At 49.2% G+C, this 25,757-nt stretch overlaps 2 protein-coding genes across 3 annotated transcripts in view; one reads left to right on the top strand and one right to left on the bottom strand.

The window, feature by feature from the left end:
- Positions 1-5,227, top strand: part of LOC132379893 (uncharacterized) — a 45,356-nt gene extending 40,129 nt beyond the window's left edge. Inside the window, exon 7 of the transcript XR_009507561.1 lies at positions 659-5,227. The gene's annotated coding sequence lies outside the window, so the exon portion shown is untranslated. The remainder of the gene's footprint in view (positions 1-658) is intronic.
- The window catches only part of hlfa (HLF transcription factor, PAR bZIP family member a), a 58,337-nt gene that overhangs the window by 20,876 nt on the left and 11,704 nt on the right, over positions 1-25,757 (bottom strand). For both annotated transcript variants that reach the window (XM_059948200.1, XM_059948201.1), the window contains exon 2: positions 22,757-23,086. In XM_059948200.1, the coding sequence (XP_059804183.1) occupies positions 22,757-23,086 (330 nt within the window). The remainder of the gene's footprint in view (positions 1-22,756; positions 23,087-25,757) is intronic.

The raw sequence follows: 25,757 nt of genomic DNA, 5'->3' as shown, positions 1-25,757 counted from the left end.
GATCCCATCGAAATCCATCAAACACTGAGAAGTCTGGATGGAGTGGGTGTGAAGAGGGTGTTTCCTGTAGTGGGAGAATCTAGGACGAGAGGGAAATGCCTCACCCATTCAGAAGCCAGCGATGAGGAGGAATTTCTTTAGCCAGAGGGTGGTGGATCTGTAATTCATGGCCACGGGCAGCTGTGGAGCCTGAGTAACTGAGTGTGTTTAAAGCAGAGGTTGATGGGTTCATGATTAGTAAGGACATCAAGGGTTATGGGGAGAGGCTGGAGGGATGATAAATCAGCCGTGGTGGAATGGTGGAGTCGACTCAACGGGGCGATTGGCCAGATTCTGCTCCTGTGTGTTATTACGATAATATTCCAGTAAGGCCACTCCTAATTCTCATAGGAAGTCATTCCTACCTGTGGCCATCAAACTTTACAACTCCTCCCTCGGAGTGTCAGACACCCTGAGCCAATAGGCTGGTCCTGGACTTATTTCCACTTGGCATAATTTACCTATTATTATTATTTAATTATTTATGGTTTTTATTGCTATATTTTCTACACTATTCTTGGTTGGTGCGACTGTAACGAAACCCAATTTGCCTCGGGATCAATAAAGTACGTCTGTCATTCTACAAAATTTTGAAGAGTGCAACCTAAACTTTCGACAGGACATTCCTCGCCTCCCAGGAAGCGCCTTCGCTGCCGTTGTCAGTGTAAATGAAGGGTTGCTGGCTATGGCAGCATCTCAATAAAAAAATAAATTATCCCGGCTGGTTGCATCATGCTCTGATTTGGAAACACCAATGACCAGGAAGGGGAAAGACTTCAGAACGTGGTTGACACAAGTCAATCCGCCACAGGTAAAACCCTCCCCACATTTACAAGGAGCAGTGCCACAAGAAAGCAGCATCCATCATCCAGGTCCCCACCACCCAGGCCGTGCTCTCTTCTCACTGCTGCCACCAGGAAGGTGGTACAGGAGCCTCGGATCAAACAACATCAGGTTCAGGAACAGTTATTACCCTTCAACCATCAGTCTACTGAAATTCACTCACCACAACTCTGAACTGATTCCACAACCTTTAGCCTCCAAGTTCAAGAACTCTACAAGTCCTGTTATCCAAACATTTATTTTGTTTGTGCAGTTTGCCTTCTTTTGTACTTTACATGCAGCTCTTCATAGATTCTATTCTATTTCTTTATTTTCCTGTTGTTACGTACCCGTGGGTATCTTGTACTTGTCACGTGAGAGTGGTGTTGAAGCTATACTGGACTTAAGGTAGTGGTCTTGTGATGGTGGAGTGATGTCCTTTTCCCGCCAGTAGAGGGCATGTGAGTTTTTTTCCCCACAGGGTATAAATGGAGGACCCCTCCCTGTGAGAAGGGGCAGTTCATGGCTGGATTTGCCAATTTGACTCCATGCCACTGCGTGGTCCAATATTATGATGCAGTTTGGTTGAAAGATGGAGTTTTATTTAATGCCTAAAGATTAAAAGGTCAGTGCCGGCAGTTTCTTTATAACACTGCCAGTTAAAAATCAGTGGAGAGTGAAGATCAGAGTTCGGGAGCTAAAAGATCGAGGAAAGTCGATTTTGACGGTGAAACAGGTTCGACCTTGTTTGATCCACATTCGGAAGGAATTTGTTGGCTGTCCCCATGGTAACCCCTGCGAATAATAGCAGAAAGGGTTGGGTACAGTTTTGTCAAGGAAAGGTCAGTGCCTTTAAGCCATTTCATTTTCATCTTCGTAAATTCTCCGGGAAAAGTATAGCTTGACTGGGAACTGCAGCAACACGACGTGAAAGAGAATTTAAATCAACTAAAAAGTCTCTCCTTTAATGGACTGTAAGCATTTTGAACTTTTGCAGCACTACTTTGAAGAACTGTTTTTGCAACATCGCTTTAAGAACTGGTTTTGCTTTATTCCTTTAAAAACTGTTTAAGCTGCCGCACAGCAGCTGATTTCCGGTTGTGTTAGTCGTTGGTTTACTTTTTGGGGGTTTGTTTTTCAGTGTTAAATAAATATTTTATTTGTTATAAAAAACCCTGCCTCACTTATATATTTATTGTTGCTGAATCCGTAACACTGTAAGCACCTAAAGGACAATGAACCTCGAGGTGGTGCTGTACGTGCTGACATACACACACTTTGATAATAAATTTACTTACACTTTCAGCTAACCCTGCTTTCATGGATTCCTGAGAAAGGCACGCCAGTGGCTATGTTTCATTGGGAATCTGAGGAAATTGGTATGTCATCAAAGACTGTAGCAAATTTCTACAGATGTACAAGAGGGGAGCATTTTGATTGGCTGCAGAATCTGTAAGCTCCTGAAAGAAAATAAACCCCAAGTACAGTGGATTCTGGTTAATTTGGACACATTGGGATCAATGCCCAATTAAGTGGCTGCCCCAATTAGCTGAAATGGTTAAAAAGGTATAAAAAAGACAAACTACAATTTAACCGAGTAATAAATTATGCATTTAAGGGAAATACAGAACAAATTAGACCACTACCAATGCTATTACTCTAAACCTGTATTAGTATTGATAGTTATCAACTGGAGATTCATCCAGTGCACGCTGATGTGTTCTTTTGACTGTCTGTAAATGAACAAAATCAGTGCAGACAGAATCAAGCTTAATCACCGGCACATGTCGTAAAATTCGTTAAGTTGCAGCAGCAGCACAATGTGGTACATAACAGAGGGAAAAAAAGAAAACTGAATTGTTCCTGGTAGTGCGTTCTTCTGGACCGAGATCTCAGATGTTGTTCCTGGGATTTGTTGGGACCACTCTCCCAGTCCAGGTGCTCCTATCACCACCAGGATCTCTGGTTTTAGTCTTCCTACCCTTTCTATCTGCTCTTTCAAGCCCCGGTATTTCTCCTGGTATACTCTTTTTCCTGATGTTCCTGTCATTCAGGATTGCCACATCTAACACTATTTCTTTCATCTGTTCCTTGCCCAGTATTACAATGTCTGGTGGGTTGGCCAGTACTTGCTTATCAGTCTGTATTTGGATATCCCACAGGATCTCAGCTCTGTCATTCTCCTCTGCCTCCTCAGATAATTCCCATTTGGACCTGGGAGTGTCCAATCCATACTCAGCGCAGATATTCCTGTACACAATTCCTGCTACTTGGTGGGATTGTTCTGTGCGTGCTGTCCCTGCCTGCATCGTACACCCTGCTGCTACGTGCTGGATGGTTTCAGTGATTCTGTGCACTGTCTGCTTCTTGGGTCCTGTCTGGTGTGATAGATCAGCTTCTATTGCTTTTGTGTTCAGCGCCTGTTCTGGTGCAGCCCTGAGAAGTGTCTCTGTGCTGTCCCTCAGCCCTGCCATTTCCAGCCGTAGGTAGGAATCTCTCATGTCAGTCACCTCTGATACCTGGTGATGCTACATCCCGTGCAGTGGCTTGTCCTGCCATGGCCTCTGGTTCACCCTCTTCCATTTCCACGACCCCTGCCTGCTGTCTGAGGTATCCCCCTAGCAGGCTGTCCTTGGCGGCCATCTTCCTCACATATCATGGATATTTCACACTTCTTCCAGGACTGTGGCCTTGACACGTCCAAGTGTCCTTTCCGTCCGGCGGGTGAACAGTCGCTTGATGTTGGAGTTTGGACAGAGTCAGTGGCTTCCCGTTTGTTCCTCCACCAGCGCACTATTGTGGCGGGGTACCCGATGGATGTGTTGATGGCTCTGATCTTGTTCTCCCATTCTGCTGGCTTTTTTTAGGAGCTGCCTCACTCTTTGGAGGTACTTGGATGTTGATTGATCAATATATAAAACTATTAAATTAAATAAGTAGTGCAAAAAAAGGCAGCGAGGCAGCATTTACGGGTTCAATGTCCGTTCAGAAATCAGGTGGCAGAGGGGACGAGGCTGTTCCTGAATCGCTGAGTGTGGATCTTCTGGCTTTCGTACCTTCTCCCTAGTGAGAAGAGGGCATGTCAGAAAAAGCTGCAGATTCAGCCAGCTCCATCATGGGTACTGGATTCCCCACCACCAGGGACGTCTTCCAACGGTAATGTTGCAAGAAGGCAGCATCCATCGTGAAGGGCCCTCACCATTTGGGCCTTGCCCTCTTCTCATCAGGGAGAAGCCTGAAGACATGCACTCAACGATTCAGGAATAGCTTCATTCCCCCCGCCACCCCGCCATCTGATTTCTGAATGGACGCTGAGCTCATGAACATTGCCTCATTACCTTGAGTCCTGCTGAGAGTTTCGACTGTACTCTTTTCCTAGACACCGCCTGGCCGCATCTGCGTTGCTCCTGCATTTTGTCAGAGTTGCTCAGAGTTCCAGCGTTTAGGGTTTCTCTTCTTTGTGGCTGGATCACTATTTTGCTCTCTTCTTGCACTACTTATTTTCAAAAATATGTTTCTTATTGTGACTTACAGTAATCGTTCCTGTATTGCACTATCTACCTACCTCCGACATCTCCTCCACTCCCCTCAAGTGGAAGTCCTCCAGTGATGGTCATTGCCTCCCCAGGAAATGATTGTCCACTTGATCTATGTCACTTATCTTCTACACCTCTATCAAGTCACTTCTCTTCCCTGCTTCACTCCAAGGGGAAAAGCCCCAGTAAGTCTCCTCTGCACCCTCTCTAAAGCCTCTACATCCTTCCTATAATGAGACCGAACACAATATTCCAATAGTGAGGTCTAACCAGGGTTTTAAAGAGCTGCAACATTACCTCGTGGCTCTTGAACTCAGTGCTCCAGTAACATACGCCTTCTTGACCACCAACTTTGTGCGATCTATGGATGTGGACCCCAAGCACACGGTGAATCTGTGTTTTTGATGGGAGACTGTCGCGCTGTGTTATCATTTTGTTCTAACGTGGGGCAACTGCAGAACGGTACAGCACAAAACACGCCCTTCAGCCCATCTAGTCTGTGCGAGCTGTTATCACGTCTGGTCCCATTATCATATCAATCTGCAGCTGGAATCATAGCCACCCACCCCCCCCCCCCAATCTCTGTGCACTCTCCAAAGCTTCAACGTCCTTATAATGAACTGAACAGAATAAATGAATCTCTGCAGACAGTTGCCTATTGCACCAGTGGCCTCTACAGCACAGGTATGGCAGCCTGCCCCTCCCCACCTCACCAATGCCCAGTGCTCTTGTACCGTGGGCATCGTTGGCAAGGCTCACATTGAGTACCCACAACAGAATTCATAAATCAGAGCACTGAGTACAAGAGTTGGATGTTATATCTGTACAATGTCCTGTGTATGTTACTCAAAATGGCCTCTTTGGTTTGTTACGAGTAGGAATGCTTCTTTGTCAGATAAGTGTTTCTCTCTCCGTTGTTTCACTTTAGAATGGCTGATACGGTAATTGTATTCATTTGTTAATCAATGGGGAATGTTATTGTGTCTTGTGATGCTGGGAACTTGGGGGAGGGGTTTTCGCAGGTTTTTGGTGGGAGGAGGAGGCCGAGGAAGGTGGACGTGTGCTGGACTGCTCGTATATATATATATATATATATTGTATTGCCTACTACTCTTTTAATTTTAGTAAACCCTTTAAAGTGTATTTCATAACGGTATTTGTTGTGGGTTTGATACTGTTGGCGGGCGCGAGGCATAAAACTCGATTCTCACAGCACCTGCGTGTACGGGAGGTGGGTTGTTGAGTGGCTGGATCTCCTTTTCCCCCTAGACATATACCAGCCTGTTGGGTAAGGGTTACATATCGAAGTTGTACAAGACACTGGTGAGGCCAAATTCGGAGTATTGTTTGCAATTCTGGTCACCTGCCTACAGGAGAGATATCACTAAGATTGAAAGAGTCTAGAGAAAATTCACAAGGATGCTGCCAGGACTCGAGGACCTGAGTTACAGAAAAGGTTGAATAGGTTCTGACTTTATCCCCTAGAGTGCAGGAGAATGAGGGGAGATTCAATAGAGGTGTACAAAGCTATGAGAGGTGTAGATAGGGTGAATGCAAGCAGGTTTTCTCCACTGAGGTGGAGTGAGACTAGAATTAGAGGTCATGGGTTAAGGGTGAAAGGTAAAATGTTGAAGGGGAACATGAGGAGGAACTTCACTCAGAGGGTGGTGAGAGTGTGGAACGAGCTGCCAGCACAAGGGGTTGGCATAAGGCTGACTGCAACATTTACAAATTTGGATAAGAACATGGGTGGGGGGTATGGAGGACTATGGTCCGGGTGCAGTTTGGATTCGATGGGCCAAAGGGCCTATTTCTGTGCTGTAGTGCTCTACAACCCGCTCTCAATCACAGACCCGGACAGTGCTGTGATGAACCAGGCTGGGTAAAAGTGTGAGATTGAGATGGGTACCAGAGGATACAGATAGAGTGGATGTGGAGAGGATGTTTCCTGTAGTGGGGGAGTCTGGGACCAGAGGACACAGATAGAGTGGATGTGGAGAGGATGTTTCCTGTAGTGGGGGTCTAGGACCAGAGGACACAGATAGAGTGGATGTGGAGAGGATGTTTCCTGTAGTGGGGGAGTCTGGGACCAGAGGACACAGATAGAGTGGATGTGGAAAGGATGTTTCCTGTAGTGGGGGAGTCTGGGACCAGAGGATACAGATAGAGTGGATGTGGAGAGGATGTTTCCTGTAGTGAGGGAGTCTAGGACCAGAGGACACAGATAGAGTGGATGTGGAGAGGATGTTTCCTGTAGTGGGGGAGTCTGGGACCAGAGGACACAGATAGAGTGGATGTGGAAAGGATGTTTCCTGTAGTGGGGGAGTCTGGGACCAGAGGATACAGATAGAGTGGATGTGGAGAGGATGTTTCCTGTAGTGGGGGAGTCTAGGACGAGAGGACACAGATAGAGTGGATGTGGAGAGGATGTTTCCTATAGTGGGGAGTCTAGGTCCAGAGGACACAGATAGAGTGGATGTGGGGAGGATGTTTCCTGACTTGGGGGAGTCTGGGACCAGAGGACACAGATAGAGTGGATGTGGAGAGGATGTTTCCTGTAGTGGGGGAGTCTAGGACCAGAGGACACAGATAGAGTGGATGTGGAGAGGATGTTTCCTGTAGTGGGGGAGTCTGGGACCAGAGGACACAGATAGAGTGGATGTGGAGAGGATGTTTCCTGTAGTGGGGGAGTCTGGGACCAGAGGATACAGATAGAGTGGATGTGGAGAGGATGTTTCCTGTAGTGGGGGAGTCTGGGACCAGAGGACACAGATAGAGTGGATGTGGAGAGGATGTTTCCTGTAGTGGGGGAGTCTAGGTCCAGAGGACATGGATAGAGTGGATGTGGGGAGGATGTTTCCTATAGTGGGGGAGTCTAGGACCCGAGGATACAGATAGAGTGGATGTGGAGAGGATGTTTCCTGTGGTGGGGGAGTCTGGGCCCAGAACGCACAGATAGAGTGGATGTGGGGAAGATGTTTCCTATAGTGGGGGAGTCTGGGACCAGGGGACACAGATAGAGTGGATGTGGAGAGGATGTTTCCTGTAGTGGGGGAGTCTAGGACCAGAGGACACAGATAGAGTGGATGTGGAGAGGATGTTTCCTATAGTGGGAGAGTCTAGGACCAGAGGACACAGATAGAGTGGATGTGGATAGGATGTTTCCTATAGTGGGGGAGTCTAGGTCCAGAGGACACAGATAGAGTGGATGTGGGGAGGATTTTCCTGTGGTGGGGGCGTCTAAGACCAGAGGACACAGCCTCAGAATAGAGGGGTGTCCTTTTAGAACGGAGATGAGGAGGAATTTGTTTAGCCAGAGGGTGGTGAATCTGTGGAATTTGTTGCTACAGTTGGCTGTGGAGGACAAGTCATGGGGTATATTTAAGGCAGAGTTTGATAGATTCTCAATTAGTCAGGGCATGAGGGGATACGGGGAAAAAACAGGAGGTTGGGGCTGAGGGGGAAATGGATTAGCCATGATGAAATGGCAGAACAGACTTGATGGGCTAAATGGCCTAATTCTGCTCCTATATCTTGGTAGTGCTGTGATGACACAGAAATGCTTGAGGAACACAGTGGGTTGGGGTGAGGGTGGGAGCAGGCAGTCGGTGTTCTGCTCTGGAGTCTCTCTATCACTCCACATCCCCTCTACTGCTGCCGCCTGACCCGCTCAGTCCCTGCAGCAGATTGTTTGATCCAGATTCCAGCATCTGCTGTCTCTTGTGTTTATAAACGCCTCTGCAACGCCCACACACAAGGCAACAGCCATCGGGGCCAAGTGATGACTTTGAACCCATGCAGACGTTTCATTTAAACTCAAAACCTTAACCTTATTACTCGAAGGAAGCAATGGACTGCTTACGTGCAGATCTGAGTAACTGTTTAATCCCCTGTCAGTGGTTCTAAAGATTCCGAGATTAGGGCAGCTGATAAAACAACCCTACAGCCATTTTGAACTAAAACAGACCTAGCTTTTTAGTTCTATTGTACTCTTTCTTATAAACTATGCTGTTCAATGTTTGTTTTTCTTGTGAATGTTGCTTATAATTTGTTTTATTCAGGCTCAATAAGCCCGTGCTACTCAATTACACCCAAGACCAATTAACATAATTATGTGTTGTGTTGCATGACATCATGTTGTGTCATATGACATCATTGTTATGTGTTATTTTGTACGTCATCATTAGGTGGCATGTCATATGACATCATCATGTGCCATACCGTATGACGTGGGTGATCATGGTCTTTGACCTTGATTGTTCTTGGCAAATTTCTTTTACAGAAGTGGTTTGCCATTGACTTCTCCTGGGCAGTGTCTTTACAAGTCGGGTGAGCCTAGCCATTATCAATACTCTTCAGAGATTGTCTGCCTGGCATCGGTGGTCACATAACCAGGACTTGTGATTTGCACTGGCTGCTCATACGACCATCCATCATCTGCTCTCATGGCTTCCTGTGACCCTGATCGGGGGCTCAGGTATTACACCCTCTTTAAGGGTGATCAGCAGGCTAGCGGAGGGAAGGAGCAACTTACACCTCCTGTGGCAGAGAGTATCTCCAACCCGCCACTCAGACCAATTATCATGTACATCAAAACACATAGTGAAATGTGTTGTTTGTGTCAACCAACACAGTCCGAGGATGTGCTGGGGGCAGCCCGCGAGAGTCAGCAGGCTTCCGGCACCAACACAACACGCCCACAATCTGCACATCTTTGGAAAGTGGGAGGAAACCGGAGCACCCGGAGGAAACACGCTTGGTGACAGGGAGAACACAGAAACTCGTTACGAACAGCTTCTTGTATCACGCTGTATATCTTGCACCATGTTATTGCAAGCAAGCTTTTCATTGCGTGGATTTCTGAGTAGGACAGTAAACTGAACTTTGCTGAATATTACATCAGTTAATTTCATTAAACTAGAATAAAAAGGTTAAACAGCAGAAAGTTTGCAGATGCTGGAAATCCAGAGTAACACACACAAAATGCTGGAGGACCTCAGTAGGTCAGACAGCATCTTTGGGAATTAATAAACTCTCGACATTTCGGGCTGAGACCCTTCATCGGGACAGAGAAGGGAGGGGAAAATGCCAGAATAAAAAGGTGGCGGGAGGGAAAGGAGGGGCTGGAAGGTGATCAGTGAAGTCAGGTGGGTGGGAAAGGTCAAGGGCTGGAGATGAAGGAATCTGATAGGAGAGGAGAGTGGACTGTAGGGGAAAGGGAGATGATAGGCAGGTGAGAAGAGGTAAGAGGGAAGGCAGAGAGAACATGTTTTTACCAGAAGTTTGAGAAATGGATGCTCATGCCATCAGGTTGGAGGCTACCCAGACAGAATACAAGGTGTTGTTCCTCCACCCCGAGGGTGGCCTCATCTTGGCACAAGAGGCGGCCGTGGACCGACACATCAGAAAGGGAATGAGAATTGGAATGAAAATATTTGGCCACCCGAGAAGTTCCATTTTGGCGGTGGGAGTGGAGGGGCTCGACGAAGTGGCCCCCCCAGTTTACAACTGGTCTCACTAATGTGGAGGAGGTCGCATCGAAAGCACTGGACACAGTGACCTCAGCAGATCCGCAAGTGAAGTAAGTGTTGCCTCACCTGGAAGGACTGTTTGGGCCCTGAATGGAGGCAAATGGGCAGTTTTAACACTTGGGCCACTTGCAGGGGCAAGTGGAGATTAGTGGGGAGGGAAAACCGGAGAAGGGAAGCGTGGGAGGGAGCGATGACTGTGGAAAGTGGAGAGAGTGGGATGGGAAAACCGGAGAAGGGAAGTGTGGGAGGGAGCGATGACTGTGGAAAGTGGAGAGAGTGGGGAGGTAGAGATAGCTTTAGAGGCAGGCTCCCTTTGGGGTTGACAGAAGTTGCGGAGGGCGGTGTGTTGGTCGCAGAGACTGGTGGGATGGTTGGTAGGTAGGGACAAGAGAAACTCTGTTAAAGTGGGGGGAGATGGGGTGAGTGTGGATGTCTGGGAAATGAAGGAGATGAGAACGAGGGCAGAATCAATGGGGGAGGGAGGGAAACCCCATTCTTTGAAGGAGGAGGACATCTCTTTTGCCCTGGAAAGGGAAAGCCACACCTTGGGACAAATGCAGCGGAGTCAAAGGAACTGAGAAAAGGGAATATTATTTTTACAGGAGACAGAGTGGGAAGGGGTACGGTCAACTTAAGTGTGGGAATCGGCAGGTTTATAAAAGATGTCGTTTGACAGTTTGTCTCCAGAGATGCAGACAGAGAGATCGAGAGAGGGGAGGGAGGTGTCATAAAGTTTATATGTGTTGTGGCCAAGAAAACTGAGTACGAAAGAAAAAAGTCCCACAGATTCAGTGGCCTTCACTCTGCACTGTGTGAAACTCCAGACCCGCAGCAACAGATTCTCAACATGCCGGCACAGGAGTTAGTGCAATACTTCAGTACGTCAGCCGTAAGATCACGACTGATTCCTGTCGCTGTCTGAAAGGAGTTTGTACACTCAACATTTCAGGAACAGCTTCTTCCCCTCCACCATCAGATTTCTGAATGGACAATGAACCCAAGTACACTACCTCAGTATTTTTCCTCTCTTTCTATTTATTTAACTGAATATATAGATATAGATAGACAGATACAGTATGTCTTATTGTAATTCAAAGGGCTTTTAAATTATTATTTATTGCAGTGGACTGCTGCAACAACGGATTCCCGTGATATTAAACCTTCTGCCTGAGATTTCAGTCTGTCTGAACTGAACACTGATGTCTGGTAATTTTCCACGCACTCAGACACTGCACATGTCGGGATCACATGAGCAACTCTCTCACTTGCTCGCCCCCAACACAAACAACTTCTCTCTGCCGGCTGACAGAGCCTCACTGGAGAACACGCGGTTGCTACACAACAGCCCCGTGTTTGAAGCAACCTGTACCAATCTCCTCCCAAAGCTTCCCATAAGACATTGGAGCGGCACCAGGCCATTCGGTCCATCAAGTCTGTTCCACCATTCGATCACGGCTGATTTGTTTTCTTGCTGAACCCCATTCTCCCGTAACATTTGACACCCTTCTTCTTTGAGGCTTTATGGTAGTTGTCAAACAGCTTTAAGCTGTGTTACGGCCACCTTCTGGTCAGGATATCTATTTGTATCAATTTCTCTAAAAATTACCTGTATCCTTAAGGAATTGCACTATATATTTAAAGCAATAATCCTGTGATTCTTTCTGCAGAATACTGTTAATGTTAAATTGTATTTTATTTCATGGTAACTTTAAAATTGACTCCCTTTCTACCAAAGAGCCCATCAGCCTCAGCTGTGAATACACCGAATGACTTGGCCTCGACAGCCATTGGTGGCAATGAATTCCACATTCACCTCCCTCTAGCTGAAGAAATTCCTCCTCATCACTGTTCTAAAAGGATGCCCTTCTGTTCTGAGGCTGCGCCCACTGGTCCTAGACTCTCCCACTATAGAAAATATCCTTTCCATGTCTACTCTATCTGGGCCATTTAATATTCGTTATGTTTGAATGGGGAGAGCGAGAGGGAGGCTGGTTTCTGCCCCCTTGCTTTCCAGTCCTGATGAAGGGTCTCAGACAAAAACATTGACCGTTTATTCCCCTCCACAGATGCTGCCCGACCTGCTGAGTTCCTCCAGCATTTTGTGTGTGTTGCTCTGACCATAGACACTGTCTGACCTGCTGAGTTCCTCCAGCATTTTGTGTGTGTTACTCTGTCCATAGACACTGTCTGACCTGCTGAGTTCCTCCAGCATTTTGTGAGTGTTACTCTGACCGTAGACACTGTCTGACCTGCTGAGTTCCTCCAGCATTTGTGTGTGTTCCTCTGACCGTAGACACTGTCTGACCTGCTGAGTTCCTCCAGCATTTTGTGTGTGTTACTGTCTGTAGACACTGTCTGACCTGCTGAGTTCCTCCAGCATTTTGTCTCTGTTACTCTGACCATAGACACTGTCTGACCTGCTGAGTTCCTCCAGCATTTTGTGTGTGTTACTCTGACCATAGACACTGTCTGACCTGCTGAGTTCCTCCAGCATTCTGTGTGTGTTACTCTGACCATAGACACAGTCTGACCTGCTGGGTTCCTCCAGCATTTTGTGTGTGTTACTCTGACCGTAGACACTGTCTGACCTGCTGAGTTCCTCCAGCATTTGTGTGTGTTACTCTGACCGTAGACACTGTCTGACCTGCTGAGTTCCTCCAGCATTTTGTGTGTGTTACTCTGACCGTAGACACTGTCTGACCTGCTGAGTTCCTCCAGCATTTTGTGTGTGTTACTCTGACCGTAGACACTGTCTGACCTGCTGAGTTCCTCCAGCATTTTGTGTGTGTTACTGTCTGTAGACACTGTCTGACCTGCTGAGTTCCTCCAGCATTTTGTCTCTGTTACTCTGACCATAGACACTGTCTGACCTGCTGAGTTCCTCCAGCATTTTGTGTGTGTTACTCTGACCATAGACACTGTCTGACCTGCTGAGTTCCTCCAGCATTCTGTGTGTGTTACTCTGACCATAGACACAGTCTGACCTGCTGGGTTCCTCCAGCATTTTGTGTGTGTTACTCTGACCGTAGACACTGTCTGACCTGCTGAGTTCCTCCAGCATTTGTGTGTATTACTCTGACCGTAGACACTGTCTGACCTGCTGAGTTCCTCCAGCATTTTGTGTGTGTTACTCTGACCGTAGACACTGTCTGACCTGCTGAGTTCCTCCAGCATTTTGTGTGTGTTACTCTGACCATAGACACTGTCTGACCTGCTGAGTTCCTCCAGCATTTTGTGTGTGTTACTCTGACCATAGACACTGTCTGACCTGCTGAGTTCCTCCAGCATTTTGTGTGTGTTACTCTGACCATAGACACTGTCTGACCTGCTGAGTTCCTCCAGCATTTTGTGTGTGTTACTCTGACCATAGACACAGTCTGACCTGCTGGGTTCCTCCAGCATTTTGTGTGTGTTACTCTGACCGTAGACACTGTCTGACCTGCTGAGTTCCTCCAGCATTTTGTGTGTGTTACTCTGACCATAGACACTGCCTGACCTGCTGAGTTCCTCCAGCATTTTGTGTGTGTTACTCTGACCGTAGACACTGACTGACCTGCTGAGTTCCTCCAGCATTTTGTGTGTGTTACTCTGACCATAGACACTGTCTGACCGGCTGAGTTCCTCCGGCATTTTGTGTGTGTTACTCTGACCATAGACACTGTCTGACCTGCTGAGCTCCTCCAGTATTTTGTGTGTGTTCCTCTGACTGTAGACACTGTCTGACCTGCTGGGTTCCTCCAGCATTTGTGTGTGTTCCAGCAGTTGTAGATTCTCCTGTTTATCCTTCCCTTTATTCCAAGGTTCACTGGTCAGATGTCGTCATCTACCCTCTGTTACTTCTACCTATCACCTCCCCTAGATTCTGACAGCTTTCACACAATCAGAATCAGACTTTAATCGCCAAGTACCTGTGCACATACAAGGAATTTACTTCCGGCAGATGTTGTCTCTCTGCTCATAACAATAATAATGATAAATATAAATGAAAATATAGATTATACATACAAGTAGTGCAATCCAAGTAATAGTTAGCCGACAGTTAACCGGCAGTTAACTGTTCAGCAAAGTGACCGCAGTAGGGAAAAAACTTCTCCAGTGCCTTTTGGTCTTAGTCTGGAGGGTTCTGAAGCGCCGACCAGACGGAAGCAGTTCAAATAGTCCGTGCGCAGGATGGAAGGAGTCCTTTATGATGTTCCCTGCCCTCTTCTTCAACCTGGAAGAGTACAGGTCCACAATAGAGGGCAGGGAGGCTCCAATGATGCGCTTGGCAGTCCTCACTGTGTGCTGTAGTCTGGTTCTATCCTGCTTGGTGGCGGCTCCAAACCACACAGTGATGGAGGTGCACAGGACAGACTCAATGACTGCAGTGTAGAACTGCAGCAGCAATTCCTGAGGCAGACCATATTTCCTCAAGAGCCGCAGGAAGTACATCCGCTGCTGGGCCTTCTTCAGGATGGAGCTGATGTTCTGCTCCCACTTCAGATCCTGAGAGATGATAGTTCCCAGGAACCTGAAGTTCTCCATGGTGGACACAGGGCTGCCGAGGACCGTGTGAAACCTTCCTCCCTCACCTCCCTATCACCCTCCTCACCTGGATCCACCTCTCCCCCTGCCCCCTCCAGCCGGGACAAAGGCATTCAACCCCAAAAGGCTGGCTGACACTGCCTGACCTGCTGAACACCTTCAGCAATCTGTGCACGAGCGGAGCCGGCCTGCCTCGCGTCTCCCCCACCTGTTTACCTGTGCCCTGTCACTGGGACAGGAGTCAGGCGGGGATTGTGAAGGGGCGTTGTCTGGACCACCAATGTCTGGCTGTCACTCGGCGAGTCTGTTTGCACACCCGTGCCCGGATATTTGAGAGGACTTTGCAAGGTTGAATGCGAGTGGTCAGCATCGGCAAGCTTGCAGATGTGTGATACAGTGAAGCTGGTGGTCCAAACGAGAACCACGGGGTACCAATCAGGTGGGAAAGTAGCAATACTGTGGGCCAAAGGGCCTGAACAACTGAAATGTTCCATGCTTTAGCTCCGGTCACCCCACCAGAGGAATGATGCAACTGAACCAGAGATGGTCCAGGAAATTGCCTAGACTGGAGGGCCTGAGTGACAAGGAGAGATTGGACAGGGTGAGCCTTTACCCCCGGAGTGAAGGAGGCTGAGAAATGCCATGATAGATGTATTATGTAAAGGTCTGAGAGACACAGATGAGGTAGACAGCCATGGTAGGGGTGTCTGTAACAATAATCAATACTAACAATAGCCTATTTGTAGAGTGCTTTCCATGCAGACAATGCAGTTCAAAGTATTTACAATGGGATAAAGTGTAATCATGAAAATAAAATAAATATATATTAGTTGAAAGCAAGATTAAATAAATGGGCTCTAAGCTAGATTTTAAAACCATCAACTGAGTCTGCATCCCTTACAGTTTTAGGTATTGAATTCCACAGTTTACAGGCATAGTTCGAAACAAAAACTGACTTGCCAATTATCTTTCAAGGGAGATTGTTTAAATTTAATAGACCAGCAGAAGAAACGTAGAAAACCTACAGCACAATACAGGCCCTTCGGCCCACAATGCTGTGCCAAACATGTACTTACTTTAGAAATTACCTCGGGTTACCCATAGCCCTCTATTTTACTAAGCCCCATGTACCCCTCCAGGAGTATCTTAAAAGATCCAATCGTATCCGCCTCCACCACTCACCACTCTCTGCATAAAAAACTTACCCCTGACATCTCCTCTGTATCTACTTCCAAGCACCTTAAAACTGTGCCCTCTCGTGCTAGCCATTTCAGCCCTGGGAAAAAGCCTCTGACTATCCACACAATCAATACCTCTCATCATCTTGTACACCTCTATCAGGTCACCTCTCATCCTCCTTTGCTCCAAGGAGAAAAGTCCAAGTTCACTCAACCTATTCTCATAAGGCATGCTCCCCAATCCAGGCAACATCCTTGTAAATCTCCTCTGCACCCTTTCTATGATTTCCACATCCTTCCTGTAGTGAGGCAACCAGAACTGAGCACAGTGCTCCAAGTGGGGTCTGACCAGGGTCCTATATAGCTGCAATATTCCCTCTTGGCTCCTAAACTCAATCCCATGATTGATGAAGGCCAATGCACTGTATGACTTTTTAACCACAGAGTCAACCTGTGCAGCAGCTTTGAGTGTCCTATGGACTTGGACCCCAAGATCCCTCTGATCCTCCACACTGCCAAGAGTCTTACCAATAATACTATATTCTGCCATCATATTTGAGCTACCAAAATGAACCACCTCACACTTATCTGGGTTGAACTCCACCTGCCACTTCTCAGTCCAGTTTTGCATCCTATCGATGTCCCACTGTAACCTCTGACAGCCCTCCACGTTATCCACAACACCTCCAACCTTTGTGTCATCAGCAAACTTACTAACCCATCCCTCCACTTCCTCATCCAGGTCATATATAAAAGTCATGAAGAGCAGGGGTCCCAGAACAGATCCCTGAGGCACACCACTGGTGACCGACCACCATGCAGGGATTTATGTCTACGTAACGAGCCTGTATAACATCAGTTCGCTCCTCCACGTGGCTAAACTCATGGAAACAAAGAGATTAAAGTGAGCCGCACACACAAAGCGCTGGAGGAACTCAGCAGACCGGACAGCGTCTATGGAGAAGAGCTCAGCCGGTGTTTTGGCCTGAGACTCTTCGGCAGGACGGAAGAAAAAAAAAAGCTGAGGAACAGAATTAAAAGGTGGGGGGAGAGGAGAGATTAAAGATGAGCTTTATTTACGTCTGTCAAAACAAACGGAGAAATGCATCGCTTCTGTCAATGACCATCGCAGTCCAAGGATGTGCAAGTGTCAGCAAGCTTTCAACGCCAACGTAGCACACCACAACTCTCTAACCATGACCCACACGTCTTCCGAAAGTGGGAGGGCACCGGGGCACCGCTCTGGATGAAACCCACGCAGTCACGCGGAGAACATAGACTCCTTACAGGCAGTGGTGGGAATCAAACCCTGATCTTCCAGCAGCCGCTTTAAAGCGATGCATAAACCACCACACTACCTTGCCGCCCCCGCAGGAGGAGGAGGAATTAATAAAGAGTAAAGGAGCAGAGAATGAGATGCCTCCTGCCTCTGCTGCTTGTAGCAGAGGGACTTGCTGAAAACTAATCCTCAGGGAATTCATTCAACCATGATAGAAAAACACAATCAAAGAAAACAGAACCACCGTGACCAAAACGCAGATACTGAGCCACATTATTTCCCTCAGGTCACAAGATTAAAAATACTTCACATCACTTAACCCCGAGGCAGAACGCTTGGGCCAAAGTATTCAAATAAACTTTCATCTTAAAAAGCAGAACAAGGCACAAAAGACACCATTTAAAGGGGCAGGCTGTGTACACAGAATCTACAGGAGTTGCTGCGGCCGGATCCCGGAAAATCCCACAAAAAGTAGTGGATAAGGACTGGGCAATCACGGCAAAGCCCTCCTCACCACCGAACACACCTATATGAAACACTGTCTCAGGAAAGCACAGGATCTGTCATTAGGGACGCTCAGCACCCAGGCCACGCTCTCTTCTCACTGCTGCCATCAGGTAGGAGGTACAGGAGCCTCAGGACTCACAACACCTGGTTCAGGAACAGTTACCGACCATCAGGCTCCTGAACCAGTGGGGATAACTTTACTTGCCCCAATACTGAACTATTCCCACAAACAACACACTCACTTTCATAGAACAATACAGCACAGTACAGGCCCTTCGGCCCACAATGTTGTGCCAACCCTTTCACTGATTCCTCATCTCATTTTCTTAATATTTATTGTTGTTATTAGTTTTGAATTTGCAGAGTTTCCTGTCCTTTGCACACCGGTCATCCTGTTGGGTGCAGTCTTTCATCGATTCTGTTGTATTTCTCTGTTCTACTGTGAATGCCCACAAGATAATGAATCCCAGGGTTGTGTGTGGTGACATAGATGTACTTTGATAGCATATTCATTTTGAACTTAGCTCTCCATTCATCACTCTAAAGGAGCAGGAAGCAGAATTTTTTAAAAAAATTCTATCACATAGCATTATGTTTACAAGACCATAAGACATAGGAGCAGAATTAGGCCATTTGGCCCATCGAGTCTGCTCTGCCATTCGATCACGACTGATCCTTTCTTTTCCCCTCCTCCCTGGCCTTCTCCCCGTAATCTTTGATGCCATGTCCAATCAAGAACCTATCAATCTCTGCCTTAAATACACCCAATGACCTGGCCTCCACAGCAGCCTGTGGTAACAAATTCCACACATTCACCACCCTCCAGCTGAAGGAATTTCTCCCCATCTCTGTTTTAAATGGACACCCCTCTATCCTGACGCTGTGCCCTCTTGTCCTAGACTCCCTCACCAAGGAAATATCCTTTCCACATCTACCATGTCCAGACCTTTCAACATTCGAAAGGTTTCAATGAGATCCTTCTCATCCTTATAACTTCCAGCGAGTAGAGACACAGAACTATCAAACGTTCCTCGTATGATAACGCTTTCATTTCTGGAATCATCCTTGTGAACCTCCTCTGGACTCTCTCCAATGCCAGCACATCTTTTCTTAGATGAGGAGCATAGAACCGTTCACAATACTCAACGTGAGGCCTCACCAGTGCTTTATAAAGCCTCAGCATCACATCCTTGCTCTTGAAATGAATGCAAATATTGCATTTGCCTTCCTCACCACTGCCTCTACCTGCAATTTAACCTTTATGGCGTTCTGCACAAAGTCCCTTTGCATCTCAGATTTTTGGATTTTCTCCCCATTAAGAAAATAGTCTGCACATTTATTTCTTATTTCAAAGTGCATGGCCATGTATTTTCCAACGCATATTTCAGTTGCCACTTTCTTGCCCATTCTCCTCTCCTAATCTAAGTCCTCCTGAAGCTTACCTGTTTCCTCAACATTACTTGCTCATCCACCAATCTTTGTATCATCTGCAAATATGGCAACAAAGCCACCTATTCAATCATCTAAATCATTGATATACAGCATTATGAGAAATGGTCCCAAAATCGACCCCTGTGGAACGCCACTAGTCATTGGCAGCCAACCAGAAAAGGATCCTTTTATTCCCACTCGCTGCCTCCTACCCATCAGCCAATGCTCTAACCATGCCACTAACTTTCTCTTATCTTGGTAAGCAGCCTCATGTGTGTCACCTTGTCAAAGGCCTCCTGAAAGTCCAAATATACAACATCCACTGCATCCACTTAATCTATCCTACCCGTAATCTCCTCAAAGAATTCCAACAGGTTTGTCAGGCAGGATTTTCCTTGAAGGAAACCATGCTGACTTTGTCCTATCTTGTCCTGTGTCACCAAGTACTCCATAAACTCATCCTTAACAGTTGACTCTATGATCTTCCCAACCACTGAGGTCAGGCTAACTGGTCTATAATTTCCTTTCTGCTGCCTTCCTCCTTAAAAAGTGGACTGACATTTGCAATGTTCCAGTCCCCTAGCACCGTGCCAGAGTCCAATGACTTTCGAAAGATCGTCACTAATGCCTCCACAATCTTTAACGCTACCTCTTCCAGAACACTAGGGTGCAGTTTCTCTGGTGCGGGTTTATATAGAGTTTGTACAGGATTACTGAAGAGGGGGCGATGTGTAATTGAGGAAGGAAAACATGTTACCACTCCTCGATACGTGCAGCGTGCTGATGTCCAGTCAATCGAGATGTTTCCACCAGTACTCCAGTGCAGTCAGCACCGATAGAGCACTGGAACAGGCCCTTCAGCCCATCTAATTAGTGCCAAACTATTATCTGCCTTCACCCAGACCACGGTCCTCCACACCTTTTCCATCCACGTATCTATCCAAATTTCCCTAAAATGTTGAAATTGAATCCATGTCCACTACTTCTGCTGATAGCTCGATTCTTTCCATCCTCTGAGTGAAGAAGCTCCCTCTCAAATTCCCATTAAGTAGTTCACCTTTGACCCTCAACCCAGGACTTCTAGTCTTAGTCTCACTCAGTCTCAGCGGAAGAAGCCTGCTTGCATTAACGGAATCTACGTCAATTTTCTCTGCACTCTTTTAGTCTTGTTGATAGCGTTCCTGTAGGTAGGAGACTAATGCACATAATACACCAAATTTAGCCTCACCAACGTCTTGTCAAACTTCAACATAAATTCCCAACTCCTGTACTCAATACTCTGATTTATGGCCAATATGCCAAAAGGTTTCTTTACAGCCCTACCCACCTGTGACACCAGTTTTAAGGAATTATAGATCTGTATTCCCAGATCCCTGCAGAACGTTCCTTCGCAAGAGATTTGGCTTATCACCAAGGACTCCAGCAAATTTCCACAGATGTAGAGGATTCTCACTGGTTGCATCACTGTCTGGTGTGGGGTGGGAAAAACTGCAGAGGGTTGTAGACTCAGCCCAAACCATTAATGGCACTAACGTCGAGGACATCAATGCCTCAAGAAGTCAGTGCCCATCATGAAGGCCCCTCACCATCGAGCTCATGCCCACTTCACATTGTACAGGAGCCTGAAGACACACACTTAACGTGTTAGGGGCAGCTTCCTCCCTCCTGCCTTTAGGTTTCTGAACAGTCCATGAATAAATATTTGTCCTTTGCACTAATAACTTACTAATTGTAACTTACAGTATTTATGTCTTGTACTGTACTGCTGTGGGACACAACACAAACTCTTTCTTACAGTTGTGAAAAGCCGGAATAAGAAGAGAGCAGATATCATCAGTCAGGAAATAGCAGCTGGAGATTTTGGGATGTACTTGACCTTCCCGTTCCCCAGTACATCTTGCAGTGATGTGAAAAAGTCACGGTTGATGGTGCATGACATTCGTGAGTTACGTCAAGCAACAGACAGGCAAAACTTTTGAAGAGTTTGTTAGAACTTCTCAGATTAAAGACAGATGGAAGACCACGATCACCCACGTCATACGATACTGAACACGATGATGTCACAAACAGGAAATTTTATGATCATTACATGTCAGTGATTCAAACCGTCTGACCACAAGATAGAGCAGCAGAATTAGGCCGTTCAGCTCACCCATGGCTGATTTATTATCCCTCTCAACACCATCCCTGTAACCTCTGACACCCTAAGTAATCAAGAACCTATCAACCTCTGCTTTAAATATACCCAACGACTTGGCCCCACAGCTGTCTGTGGCAATGAATTCCTCAGATTCACCACCCTCTGGCTGAAGAAATTCCTCCTCATCTCTGTTCCAAAGGGACATCCCTCTATTTGGAGGCTGTGCTCTCTAGTCCCAGACTCCTCCACTATAGGAAACACCCTCTCCTCATCCACTCTATCTAGGCTAGGGAATTCCCAACCGTTTTTTATGCCATGGACCCTACCATTAACCAAGGGGTCCGTGAACCCCAGATTGGGATCCCGATTAGGCCTTTCAATGTTCCGTAGGTTTCAATGAGAACCCCCTCCATTCTGCTAAACTCCAGCAAGTACAGACCGACAGCCATCCAACGCTCCTCATACGTTCAAAGTTCTGGAGTTACTATAAAAGTATGAATATCATATATAGCCTTGTACAAAGCCACAAATAATAGAATCCACAAAAGCACACACACACAGCAAAGACCGTCAAAATTTCCAACATGTCAGAGAAACAAATTGTGTAAACAACAACAAAACAAACATCCAAAGAACATGAACCACAAACGCCCTGAAAGTTAGTCCACAGACTCGTAGCCAAGTCAATGCTGTAGCTGTACCAGGAGCCCGACAGGTGCAGGCCGCAGGCTCAGAGTCAGTTCGGACCGAGGCCAGTGAAACTGGACCAGGAGCCCGACGGTGCAGGCCGCAGGCTCAGAGTCAGTCCAGACCGAGGCCAGTGAAACTGGACCAGGAGCCCGACGGTGCAGGCCGCAGGCTCAGAGTCAGTCCAGACCGAGGCCAGTGAAACTGGACCAGGAGCCCGACGGTGCAGGCCGCAGGCTCAGAGTCAGTCCAGACCGAGGCCAGTGAAACTGGACCAGGAGCCCGACGGGTGCAGGCCGCAGGCTCAGAGTCAGTCCAGACCGAGGCCAGTGAAACTGGACCAGGAGCCCGACGGGTGCAGGCCGCAGGCTCAGAGTCAGTCCAGACCGAGGCCAGTGAAACTGGACCAGGAGCCCGACGGGTGCAGACCGCAGGCTCAGTGTCAGTTCGGACCAAGGCCAGTGAAACTGGACCAGGAGCCCGACGGGTGCAGGCCGCAGGCCGCAGCCTCAGAGCCAGTCCGGACCGAGGCCAGTGAAACTGGACCAGGAGCCCGACGGGTGCAGACCGCAGGCTCAGAGTCAGTCCAGACCGAGGCCAGTGAAACTGGACCAGGAGCCCGACGGGTGCAGGCCGCAGGCCGCAGCCTCAGAGCCAGTCCGGACCGAGGCCAGTGAAACTGGACCAGGAGCCCGACGGGTGCAGACCGCAGGCTCAGTGTCAGTTCGGACCAAGGCCAGTGAAACTGGACCAGGAGCCCGACGGGTGCAGGCCGCAGGCCGCAGCCTCAGAGCCAGTCCGGACCGAGGCCAGTGAAACTGGACCAGGAGCCCGACGGGTGCAGACCGCAGCCTCAGAGCCAGTCCGGACCGAGGCCAGTGAAACTGGACCAGGAGCCCGACGGGTGCAGGCCGCAGGCCGCAGCCTCAGAGCCAGTCCGGACCGAGGCCAGTGAAACTGGACCAGGAGCCCGACGGGATCAGTAAGCTGAACTGATTCTGACCCTTTTGTTCCGCAGCCCATCATCTGCGTTCCCGGTCGGTCAGACGGTGCCGGTGGGGAGTGGGGGGGGAAGAGTTTACCTGTCCTTGCCGTGTTGGGTAGGAGGTTCTGTGGACTCAATGCCGGGAGAACAGAGGTGCCGGCCCTGCTGAGGTCGATGGGTGGCGCCTGCGAGGCGCTGGGGTGCTGGAGTGGAGAGTGCTGTCCTGCCTTCTGCTGGTGCGGCGGACTGGGCGGAATGCCGTTCTCCGAAAGGAACTCCTCCAGATCCATGTACTCCAGCTGGAAAGTGTCGCCGTCGTAGGGCAGCGTCTTGTCCCAGAGCGTGGGTCCCAGAAAGGCGGACTGTGTGACGGTGCTGCTCGCTGCTTCATCTTCCAGCTGCTTTTCCTTCTCGTCCTTACCGAAACCTTCGAGAGGACACAACATCCAACCTTAGTCACAGCACACCACAAGGAATAAATAACACCTTGTACGAGGAATCACCCACGGCCCCCACCCCAGTCACTGGTGCTGGACCTCCTTCCCCCCGCCCCCTGTTATCCCAGTCGCCTGACGCTGGTTCCCCTCCCTCGCCCCGGTCACCAGCACCAGACCTCCTCCCCTCCCCTCCCCTATCCCAGTCGCCTGGCACTGGTTCCCCTCCCTCGCCCCAGTCACCAGCACCAGACCTCCTCCCCTCCCCTATCCCAGTCGCCTGACGCTGGTTCCCCTCCCTCGCCCCAGTCACCAGCACCAGACCTCCTCCCCTCCCCTATCCCAGTCGCCTGGCACTGGTTCCCCTCCCTCGCCCCAGTCACCAGCACCAGACCTCCTCCCCTCCCCTCCCCTATCCCAGTCGCCTGACGCTGGTTCCCCTCCCTCGCCCCAGTCACCAGCACCAGACCTCCTCCCCTCCCCTATCCCAGTCGCCTGGCACTGGTTCCCCTCCCTCACCCCGGTCACCAGCACCAGACCTCCTCCCCTCCCCTATCCCAGTCGCCTGACGCTGGTTCCCCTCCCTCGCCCCAGTCACCCGCACCAGACCTCCTCCCCTCCCCTATCCCAGTCGCCTGACGCTGGTTCCCCTCCCTCGCCCCAGTCACCAGCACCAGACCTCCTCCCCTCCCCTATCCCAGTCGCCTGGCACTGGTTCCCCTCCCTCGCCCCAGTCACCAGCACCAGACCTCCTCCCCTCCCCTATCCCAGTCGCCTGGCACTGGTTCCCCTCCCTCGCCCCAGTCACCAGCACCAGACCTCCTCCCCTCCCCTCCCCTCCCCTATCCCAGTCACCTGGCACAGGTTCCCCTCCCTCACCCCGGTCACCAGCACCAGACCTCCTCCCCTCCCCTCCCCTCCCCTATCCCAGTCGCCTGGCACTGGTTCCCCTCCCTCACCCCGGTCACCAGCACCAGACCTCCTCCCCTCCCCTCCCCTCCCCTATCCCAGTCGCCTGGCACTGGTTCCTCACCCCGGTCACCAGCACCAGACCTCCCCTCCCCTCCCCTATCCCAGTCGCCTGGCACTGGTTCCCCTCCCTCACCCCGGTCACCAGCACCAGACCTCCTCCCCTCCCCTCCCCTCCCCTATCCCAGTCGCCTGGCACTGGTTCCCCTCCCTCACCCCGGTCACCAGCACCTGACCTCCCCTCCCCTCCCCTATCCCAGTCGCCTGGCACTGGTTCCCCTCCCTCACCCCGGTCACCAGCACCAGACCTCCTCCCCTCCCCTCCCCTCCCCTATCCCAGTCGCCTGGCACTGGTTCCCCTCCCTCACCCCGGTCACCAGCACCAGACCTCCTCCCCTCCCCTCCCCTATCCCAGTCGCCTGGCACTGGTTCCCCTCCCTCACCCCGGTCACCAGCACCAGACCTCCTCCCCTCGTCTCCCCTCCCCTATCCCAGTCGCCTGGCACTGGTTCCCCTCCCTCACCCCGGTCACCAGCACCAGACCTCCTCCCCTCGTCTCCCCTCCCCTATCCCAGTCGCCTGGCACTGGTTCCCCTCCCTCACCCCGGTCACCAGCACCAGACCTCCTCCCCTCCCCTCCCCTCCCCTATCCCAGTCGCCTGGCACTGGTTCCCCTCCCTCACCCCGGTCACCAGCACCAGACCTCCTCCCCTCCCCTATCCCAGTCGCCTGGCACTGGACCCCAGTTTTCCGGCACCGTGCCCACAGCTCATTGACCCGTTCACCTCTGGCACGCAGAGGAAACCCACGTGGTCACGGAGAGACTCTTTACAAAGAGCAGCGGATGCTGAGTCTCCATCGCCGGTGCTGGAAAGCATCACGATAGCTGCGATGCAGTGCCACCGAGACAGACAGGCAGAGGCCCCTTAGCCCATTTCAGCAATGTCAGTCCAGTTGGAATTGGTTTATATTATCACAGGTACGGAGATACAGTGAAAAGCTTGTCTTACACACTGTTCTTACAGATCAGGTCATTACACAGTGCAGGGACCCCCTTGGTACACTTACATTCCTAGAAATTGGTCTGTAGCCTGGTTTTTCATAATCTGAGGCTGTGTAATCTCCTGTATTGATGATGAGAGGCATTGATCATGTGGATAGTCAGTGGCTTTTCCCCCCGGCTGAAATAGCTAGCACGAGAGGGCACAGTTTTAAGGTGCTTGGAAGTAGGTACAGAGGAGGTGTCAGGGGTAAATTTTTTACTCAGAGTGGTGTGTGCGTGGAATGGGCTGCCAGCGACAGAGGTGGAGGCAGATACAATAGGGTCTTTTAAGAGACTCCTGGGACAGGCACATGGAGCTTAGAAAAATAGAGGGCTATAGGTAACCCTAGGTAATTTCTAAGGTAGGGACATGGTCGGCACAGCTTTGTGGGCTGAAGGGCCTGTATGTTTCTATTTGCAAACTGAGAGAAAATAACTGTTCTGTTTATTTGCCCTGACTTTACCTCCCACATCATTTCCAGGAGAATGAACTTCACTGTGCATCTCAGATTTTTGGGTTGTGATTTCTGAGTTCTGCAAGGGCAAATTTCCATAACTTGAATGGCTGCAACACAGGACTCTAACATTATTAGAGGCAGAGATGGGGGACATAGATTTATTCTCCCAGGTCGGAAACTTCGAATGTTAGGATA

This window comes from Hypanus sabinus, chromosome 23, assembly GCF_030144855.1.
Source record: "Hypanus sabinus isolate sHypSab1 chromosome 23, sHypSab1.hap1, whole genome shotgun sequence".
Classification (NCBI taxonomy): domain Eukaryota; kingdom Metazoa; phylum Chordata; class Chondrichthyes; order Myliobatiformes; family Dasyatidae; genus Hypanus; species Hypanus sabinus.
Note: the sequence above shows the minus strand (reverse complement) of the source record. Positions and strands in the feature narration are given on the sequence as shown.